The sequence below is a fragment of the Oncorhynchus masou genome, unplaced genomic scaffold (genome assembly GCF_036934945.1).
Source record: "Oncorhynchus masou masou isolate Uvic2021 unplaced genomic scaffold, UVic_Omas_1.1 unplaced_scaffold_7272, whole genome shotgun sequence".
Lineage (NCBI taxonomy): Eukaryota > Metazoa > Chordata > Actinopteri > Salmoniformes > Salmonidae > Oncorhynchus > Oncorhynchus masou.
Window position 1 is genome coordinate 993 of NW_027013723.1, and position 10,382 is coordinate 11,374.

General features: G+C 38.9%; 1 protein-coding gene across 1 annotated transcript; it reads left to right on the forward strand.

The window, feature by feature from the left end:
• Nucleotides 1–408: 408 nt before the first annotated feature.
• On the forward strand, nt 409–10,009 carry LOC135537223 (sarcolemmal membrane-associated protein-like; the record flags this gene model as incomplete). Its single annotated transcript, XM_064963408.1, has 4 exons — nt 409–609; nt 8,084–8,389; nt 9,470–9,588; nt 9,929–10,009. Coding segments are annotated over 4 exons (707 nt in total), but the record flags the coding sequence as incomplete, so codon positions are not given.
• Between the last annotated feature and the right edge of the window lie 373 nt (nt 10,010–10,382).

Sequence of the window (10,382 nt, forward strand, 5' to 3'; positions counted from 1 at the left end):
TCCAGGAAGGGATGGAATGTCTCTGCTGTTACCATTTGAAGTTTGATCTTGACATTTAGCCACTTAGCCATTTAGCTAGCAAGTTAGCAAACCAAATGTATAGCTGGACTCTTGAGCTGGATAAAATTTATTTGACACCTCTAGTTATAAGTGGTGGTGAAGCACGGACCCCCAGACGCCCACAGGGCAGATTTTTTTTTTTAATGGAACCATTCAGCGTCTTGGAAACGAAGTACATTCACCTTAAGATTGTAGAGCGTGTAACTCAGTCAAACTTGTGTATGTCCCAGTCTGTCCTTATGTCTAACTACCTTGTCCTCTCTCCAGACGAGTCTGGGTTGGTGTCTTACTCTGTTGTCCACTACGTGTCCCTGTCTAACTGTCCCCTCTGTCTACTCCTCTCTTCAGATGAGCTCAGTCGCGCCAACCTGGAGCCCGGGGACACAGAGCAGGTGATTAACCACCTCCACAGAGAGCTGCTGGAGGCCCAGGAGTTGGCCAACACAGGCAAGCAGAAGTGTCTGGAGCTCCAGGCCTTACTGGAGGAGGAGAGGAGGAGTAACAGGCAGCAGACTGAGGAGTCAGCCAAGCAGATCCAGTACCTACAGAGTGAGTATAGTACAGATCAGTACATTAGAGTATAGTACAGATCAGTACATTAGAGTATAGTACAGATCAGTACATTAGAGTATAGTGCAGATCAGTACATTGGAGTAGTGTAGTGCAGATCAGTACATTGGAGTATAGTACAGATCAGTACATTAGAGTATAGTGCAGATCAGTACATTGGAGTATAGTGCAGATCAGTACATTGGAGTATAGTACAGATCAGTACATTAGAGTATAGTGCAGATCAGTACCTATAGAGTGAGTATAGTATGGATCAGTACATTAGAGTATAGTACTAGTTTATGGACTGATTTAGACTTTAGGTGGGTGATTCCCTCTAATCAGGGACTGATTTAGACATTAGGTGGATGATTCCCTCTAATCAGGGACTGATTTAGATATTAGGTGGGTGATTCCCTCTAATCAGGGACTGATTTAGACATTAGGTGGGTGATTCCCCCAATCAGGGACTGATTTAGACATTAGGTGGGTGATTCCCCAATCAGGGACTGATTTAGACATTAGGTGAGTGATTCCCCTCTAATTCAGGGACTGATTTAGACATTAGGTGGGTGATTCCCCCTAATCAGGGACTGATTTAGACTTTAGACATCAGGTGGGTGATTCCCCTCTAATCAGGGACTGATTTAGACATTAGGTGGTATTCCCCTCTAATCAGGGACTGATTTAGACATTAGGTGGGTGATTCCCTCTAATCAGGGACTGATTTAGACATTAGGTGGGTGATTCCCCTCTAATCAGGGACTGATTTAGACATCAGGTGGGTGATTCCCCTCTAATCAGGGACTGATTTAGACATTAGACTGGGTGATTCCCCTCTAATCAGGGACTGATTTAGACATTAGGTGGGTGATTCCCCTCTAATCAGGGACTGATTTAGACATTAGGTGGGTGATTCCCCTCTAATCAGGGACTGATTTAGACTTTAGACATCAGGTGGGTGATTCCCCTCTAATCAGGGACTGATTTAGACTTTAGGTGGGTGATTCCCCTCTAATCAGGGACTGATTTAGACTTAGGTGGGTGATTCCCCTCTAATCAGGGACTGATTTAGACTTTAGGTGGGTGATTCCCCTCTAATCAGGGACTGATTTAGACTTTAGGTGGGTGATTCCCTCTAATCAGGGACTGATTTAGACTTTAGGTGGGTGATTCCCCTCTAATCAGGGACTGATTTAGACTTTAGGTGGGTGATTCCCTCTAATCAGGGACTGATTTAGACTTTAGGTGGGTGATTCCCCTCTAATCAGGGACTGATTTAGACTTTAGGTGGGTGATTCCCCTCTAATCAGGGACTGATTTAGACATTAGCTGGGTGATTCCCCTCTAATCAGGGACTGATTTAGACATTAGCTGGGTGATTCCCCTCTAATCAGGGACTGATTTAGACATTAGGTGGGTCATTCCCTCTAATCAGGGACGGATTTAGACCTTTAGACATCAGGTGGGTGATTCCCTCTAATCAGGGACTGATTTAGACATTAGCTGGGTGATTCCCCTCTAATCAGGGACTGATTTAGACATTAGGTGGGTGATTCCCCTCTAATCAGGGACTGATTTAGACATTAGGTGGGTGATTCCCCTCTAATCAGGGACTGATTTAGACATTAAGGTGGGTGCAATTCATTATCAGGTAGAACAGAAAACCAGCAGGCTCCGGCCTCGTAGGGTCAGAATTGAATACCTCTGCCACATACTATATCGATACAGTACCTATCTACATTACTATACCATACATTACAATACTATACCATGCATTGCATTATCCTAACATACTTTACATTACATTGCATACCATAAATTACATTATGTCATACATTACATTACTGTGGCATAAATTACATTACAATACTATGTCATACTTTATATTACTATACTATACATTACTATACCATACAGTATTATACAAAATGCTACATTACTATACCATACATTACATTAGTATATCTTACCTTACTATACCTTGTATTACTTTACCATGCCATACATTACTATGCATCACAATACTATACCATACTTTACATTACTATATATTACATTACTATACCGCACATTACTATACCATACATTACAATACCATACATTACATTACTATACCATACATTACTATACCATACATTACAATACCATACATTACATTACTATACCATACATTACTATACCATTACATTACTATACCATACATTACTATACTTTACATTACTATACTTTACATTACTATACATTACATTACTATACTTTACATTACTATATATTACATTACTATACTGCACATTACTATACCATACATTACAATACCATACATTACATTACTATACCATACATTACTATACCATACATTACAATACCATACATTACATTACTATACCATACATTACTATACCATTACATTACTATACTTTACATTACTATATATTACATTACTATACCATACATTACTATATATTACATTACTATACTTTACATTACTATACATTACATTACTATACTTTACATTACTATATATTACATTACTATACTGCACATTACTATACCATACATTACATTACTATACATTACATTACTATACCATACATTACTATACCATACATTACAATTACCATACATTACATTACTATACCATTACATTACTATACCATACATTACTATACTTTACATTACTATATATTACATTACTATACCATACATTACTATACTTTACATTACTATACATTACATTACTATACTTTACATTACTATATATTACATTACTATACCATACATTACTATACCATACATTACTATACATTACATTACATATATATTACATTACTATACTTTACATTACTATATATTACATTACTATACTTGCATACATTACTATACCATACATTACTAATACATTACATTACTTATATATTACATTACATCATACTTTACATTACTATATATTACATTACTATACCAAACATTGCAATACATTACTATACCATACATTACATTACTATACATTACATTACTATACTATTACATTACTATACATTACATTACTATTAAACTACATTACATTACTATACCATACATTACATATACATTACATTACTACTATACTATACATTACATTAAACCACACATTACATTACTATACCTTACATTACATTAAACCACACATTACATTACTATACCTTACATTACATTACATTACGTTACTATACTATACATTACACCACACATTACATTACTATAGCATACATTACATTAAACCACACATTACATTACTATACCTTACATTACATTAAACCTTACATTACTATACTATACTATACATTACATTAAACCACACATTACATTACTATACCATACATTACATTAAACCACAAATTACATTACTATACCTTACATTACATTAAACCTTACATTACATTACTATACTATACATCACATTAAACCACACATTACATTACTATACCTTACATTACATTAAACATTACATTACATTACTATACATTACATTAAACCACACATTACATTACTTATACCTTACATTACATTAAACCATACATTACATTGCTATACATTACATTGCTATACATTACATTGCTATACATTACATTGCTATACATTACATTGCTATACATTACATTGCTATACATTACATTGCTATACATTACATTGCTATACATTACTATGCATTACATTGCTATACCATTACATTGCTATACATTACATTGCTATACATTACATTACTATACCATACCTATATATTACTATACCTATACATTACATCCAGATACATTACTATACTATACATTACATTATAACCATACATTACATTACTATACCATACATTACATCCAATACATTACTATACTACATTACTGTACCAAACATTGCATTACCATATATTACTATACCATACAATACCATACCATACATTACATTACATTACTATACCATACATTACATTACTATACCATACCATACATTACTATACCATACAATACCAATACCATACCATTACATTTACATTGCTATACCATACATTACATTGCTATACCATACAGATACATTACCATACAGTAACCGTAACAAACAGATGTACCTAAATATCAACCCACCCACTCCCCTTACGGCAGCCCTGAGTTTTCCTTATTCCATATAGTTATTAGGGCAGCTCTGCTTTGGGGTGGGAATCGAACCAGCAAGCTTGTGTATGGCAACCCACATCTGACCGCCCGTATATATTATTGTTTACATTACACGACTGTTTCCAGGTCAGTTGGGGAGAGATGTTCTATATTATATAGTGTATATGCCATCTGTTTCCAGGTCAGTTGGGGAGAGATGTTCTATATTATATAGTGTATATGCCATCTGTTTCCAGGTCAGTTGGGGAGAGATGTTCTATATTATATAGTGTATATGCCATCTGTTTCCAGGTCAGTTGGGGAGAGATGTTGTATATTATATAGTGTATATGCCATCTGTTTCCAGGTCAGTTGGGGGAGAGATGTTGTATATTATATAGTGTATATGCCATCTGTTTCCAGGTCAGTTGGGGAGAGATGTTGTATATTATATAGTGTATATACCATCTGTTTCCAGGTCAGTTGGGGGAGAGATGTTGTATATTATATAGTGTATATACCATCTGTTTCCAGGTCAGTTGGGGGAGAGATGTTGTATATTATATAGTGTATATAGCCATCTGTTTCCAGGTCAGTTGGGGAGAGATGTTGTATATTATATAGTGTATATGCCATCTGTTTCCAGGTCAGTTGGGGAGAGATGTTGTATATTATATAGTGTATATGCCATCTGTTTCCAGGTCAGTTGGGGAGAGATGTTGTATATTATATAGTGTATATACCATCTGTTTCCAGGTCAGTTGGGGAGAGATGTTGTATATTATATAGTGGTATATACCATCTGTTTCCAGGTCAGTTGGGGGAGAGATGTTGTATATTATATAGTGTATATACCATCTGTTTCCAGGTCAGTTGGGGGAGAGATGTTGTATATTATATAGTGTATATGCCATCTGTTTCCAGGTCAGTTGGGGAGAGATGTTGTATATTATATAGTGTATATACCATCTGTTTCCAGGTCAGTTGGGGAGAGATGTTGTATATTATATAGTGTATATGAAGTATATACCATCTGTTTCCAGGTCAGTTGGGGAGAGATGTTGTATATTATATAGTGTATATACCATCTGTTTCCAGGTCAGTTGGGGAGAGATGTTGTATATTATATAGTGTATATACCATCTGTTTCCAGGTCAGTTGGGGAGAGATGTTGTATATTATATAGTGTATATACCATCTGTTTCCAGGTCAGTTGGGGAGAGATGTTGTATATTATATAGTGTATATACCATCTGTTTCCAGGTCAGTTGGGGAGAGATGTTGTATATTATATAGTGTATATGAGTATATACCATCTGTTTCCAGGTCAGTTGGGGAGAGATGTTGTATATTATATAGTGTATATACCATCTGTTTCCAGGTCAGTTGGGGAGAGATGTTGTATATTATATAGTGTATATACCATCTGTTTCCAGGTCAGTTGGGGAGAGATGTTGTATATTATATAGTGTATATGAAAGTATATACCATCTGTTTCCAGGTCAGTTGGGGAGAGATGTTGTATATTATATAGTGTATAGTATACCATCTGTTTCCAGGTCAGTTGGGGGAGAGATGTTGTATATTATATAGTGTATATACCATCTGTTTCCAGGTCAGTTGGGGGAGAGATGTTGTATATTATATAGTGTATATACCATCTGTTTCCAGGTCAGTTGGGGAGAGATGTTGTATATTATATAGTGTATATGAACGTATATACCATCTGTTTCCAGGTCAGTTGGGGAGAGATGTTGTATATTATATAGTGTATATACCATCTGTTTCCAGGTCAGTTGGGGAGAGATGTTGTATATTATATAGTGTATATGCCATCTGTTTCCAGGTCAGTTGGGGAGAGATGTTGTATATTATATAGTGATATATACCATCTGTTTCCAGGTCAGTTGGGGGAGAGATGTTGTATATTATATAGTGTATATACCATCTGTTTCCAGGTCAGTTGGGGAGAGATGTTGTATATTATATAGTGTATATACCATCTGTTTCCAGGTCAGTTGGGGGAGAGATGTTGTATATTATATAGTGTATATACCATCTGTTTCCAGGTCAGTTGGGGGAGAGATGTTGTATATTATATAGTGTATATACCATCTGTTTCCAGGTCAGTTGGGGGAGAGATGTTGTATATTATATAGTGTATATACCATCTGTTTCCAGGTCAGTTGGGGAGAGATGTTGTATATTATATAGTGTATATGAACGTATATACCATCTGTTTCCAGGTCAGTTGGGGAGAGATGTTGTATATTATATAGTGTATATAGCCATCTGTTTCCAGGTCAGTTGGGGAGAGATGTTGTATATTATATAGTGTATATGCCATCTGTTTCCAGGTCAGTTGGGGAGAGATGTTGTATATTATATAGTGTATATGACCATCTGTTTCCAGGTCAGTTGGGGAGAGATGTTGTATATTATATAGTAGAGTATATACCATCTGTTTCCAGGTCAGTTGGGGGAGAGATGTTGTATATTATATAGTGTATATGAACGTATATACCATCTGTTTCCAGGTCAGTTGGGGAGAGATGTTGTATATTATATAGTGTATATGCCATCTGTTTCCAGGTCAGTTGGGGAGAGATGTTGTATATTATATAGTGTATATGCCATCTGTTTCCAGGTCAGTTGGGGAGAGATGTTGTATATTATATAGTGTATATACCATCTGTTTCCAGGTCAGTTGGGGAGAGATGTTGTATATTATATAGTGTATATACCATCTGTTTCCAGGTCAGTTGGGGAGAGATGTTGTATATTATATAGTGTATATACCATCTGTTTCCAGGCCTGTGGTTGGGGAGTATGCTATAGGACATATGTATATGCCATCTGTTTCAGGTCAAAGGAGAGATGTTGTATATTATATAGTATACATACCATCTGTTTCCAGGTCAGTTGGGGGAGAGATGTTGTATATTATATAGTGTATATGAAAGTATATACCATCTGTTTCCAGGTCAGTTGGGGAGAGATGTTGTATATTATATAGTGTATATGAACGTATATACCATCTGTTTCAGGTCAGTTGGGGAGATGTTGTATATTATAGTGTATATGAAAGTATATACTATCTGTTTGTGTCAGTTGGGGAGAGATGTTGTATATTATATAGTGTATATACCATCTGTTTCCAGGTCAGTTGGGGGGAGAGTATATTATATATTATATAGTGTATGTAAGTATGTACCATCTGTTTCCAGGTCAGTTGGGGAGAGATGTTGTATATTATATAGTGTATATACCATCTGTTTCCAGGTCAGTTGGGGAGAGATGTTGTATATTATATAGTGTATATGAACGGATATACCATCTGTTTCCAGGTCAGTTGGGGAAGCTAGCGGTCGACATGGAGGAGCTGAAGGAGCAGAGAGAGAGCAGCATCAGCAGCACACAGGAGGAGCTGTACTCTGCTCAGGAGGAGGTGCTAGTTCTCCACCACGCCATGGAGGCCGCCACGGCCGAGAGGGAGCGAGACATCGCCGCCCTGCAGAGGGACCTGGGAGGTGTCACGGCCGAGCTGGAGAAGTGGCGTCAGGCTGCGTCGAAATACGAACAGGAGATCAACTCCCTGCAGGCCACCTTCCAACAGCAGAGCCTGCACCAGCAGAGAGCCCTCGAGCTACAAGGTACGATACTATGCTAACCCCTAACCTTTCTAACAGAGCCTGATGGGTGTTCCTGATCAATTCCCTACATTATCCTCCATCATATGGAATTAGAGCAGCCTCTCTCTCTATACGCTAGCCAAAATACACATTTTTTGTTGTTGTTGTTGTACTTTGTTATTTTATCCTTGCAGCATAAAAGTTGCCAGTGTTTTGAATTCAGAAGGACTCACCTAATAATGACCTGTTTCTGTAGGAAGTTGGAGCGCCTTCAGAAGGACTGCTATAATAATGACCTGTTTCTGTAGGAGAGTTGGAGCGCCTTCAGAAGGACTGCTATAATAATGACCTGTTTCTGTAGGAGAGTTGGAGCGCCTTCAGAAGGACTGCTATAATAATGACCTGTTTCTTAGGAGAGTTGGAGCGTCTTCAGAAGGACTGCTATAATAATGACCTGTTTCTGTAGGAGAGTTGGAGCGCCTTCAGAAGGACTGCTATAATAATGACCTGTTTCTGTAGGAGAGTTGGACGCCTTCAGAAGGACTGCTATAATAATGACCTGTTTCTGTAGGAGAGTTGGAGCGCCTTCAGAAGGACTGCTATAATAATGACCTGTTTCTGTAGGAGAGTTGGAGCGCCTTCAGAAGGACTGCTATAATAATGACCTGTTTCTGTAGGAGAGTTGGAGCGCCTTCAGAAGGACTGCTATAATAATGACCTGTTTCTGTAGGAAGTTGGAGCGCCTTCAGAAGGACTGCTATAATAATGACCTGTTTCTGTAGGAGAGTTGGACGTCTTCAGAAGGACTGCTATAATAATGACCTGTTTCTGTAGGAGAGTTGGAGCGCCTTCAGAAGGCCTGCTATAATAATGACCTGTTTCTGTAGGAGAGTTGGAAGCGCCTTCCAGAAGGACTGCTATAATAATGACCTGTTTCTGTAGGAGAGTTGGAGCGCCTTCAGAAGGACTGCTATAATAATGACCTGTTTCTGTAGGAGAGTTGGAGCGCCTTCAGAAGGACTGCTATAATAATGACCTGTTTCTGTAGGAGAGTTGGAGCGCCTTCAGAAGGACTGCTATAATAATGACCTGTTTCTGTAGGAGAGTTGGAGCGTCTTCAGAAGGACTGTTCCAGTCTGCAGCAGGAGTGTGACTGTCTCCGTTCTGAGAAGACGACCCTGGTGAACAGACTACACGGACTGGAGACGGACTCTGGACAGGTGGGTCCACACACCGCAGACACAGCAGATTGGAGGGGGGTGTTATCCCTGATGGTCAACGGAACACCTTAGCCGCTACACCAGGAAATATGTCACCACACAGAGCAATGACATCCAGAAGTGACAGTGGTAAGGTCTGCCAAGTGTTGCTTTTTGCTTACCGCAGCCCGGCTTACTGCAGACTGGGTCTCATTCCTGTAGCTAGGTCCCGGTGGGGTGCGAATCCACCTTTCTAACTGAACTAAGCGAGGAAGCCCAACTGCCTATACAATGGGAGGGACATTTTAGGAAACACTCATCTCCATCTGATGTAAGACTTCTACAAGTGTTCCACTTCTAGGTGTCAAAGGAGGAGTCCGAGTGGAAGGGTTACCGCTTCAGACCTCTGAGCTGCAGCAGGGTTACCGTTTCAGACCTCTGAGCTGCAGCAGGGTTACCGTTTCAGACCTCTGAGCTGCAGCAGGGTTACTGTTTCAGACCTCTGAGCTGCAGCAGGGTTACTGTTTCAGACCTCTGAGCTGCAGCAGGGTTACTGTTTCAGACCTCTGAGCTGCAGCAGGGTTACTGTTTCAGACCTCTGAGCTGCAGCAGGGTTACTGTTTCAGACCTCTGAGCTGCAGCAGGGTTACTGTTTCAGACCTCTGAGCTGCAGCAGGGTTACTGTTTCAGACCTCTGAGCTGCAGCAGGGTTACTGTTTCAGACCTCTGAGCTGCAGCAGGGTTACTGTTTCAGACCTCACACTGAGCTGCAGCAGGGTTACTGTTTCAGACCTCTGAGCTGCAGCAGGGTTACT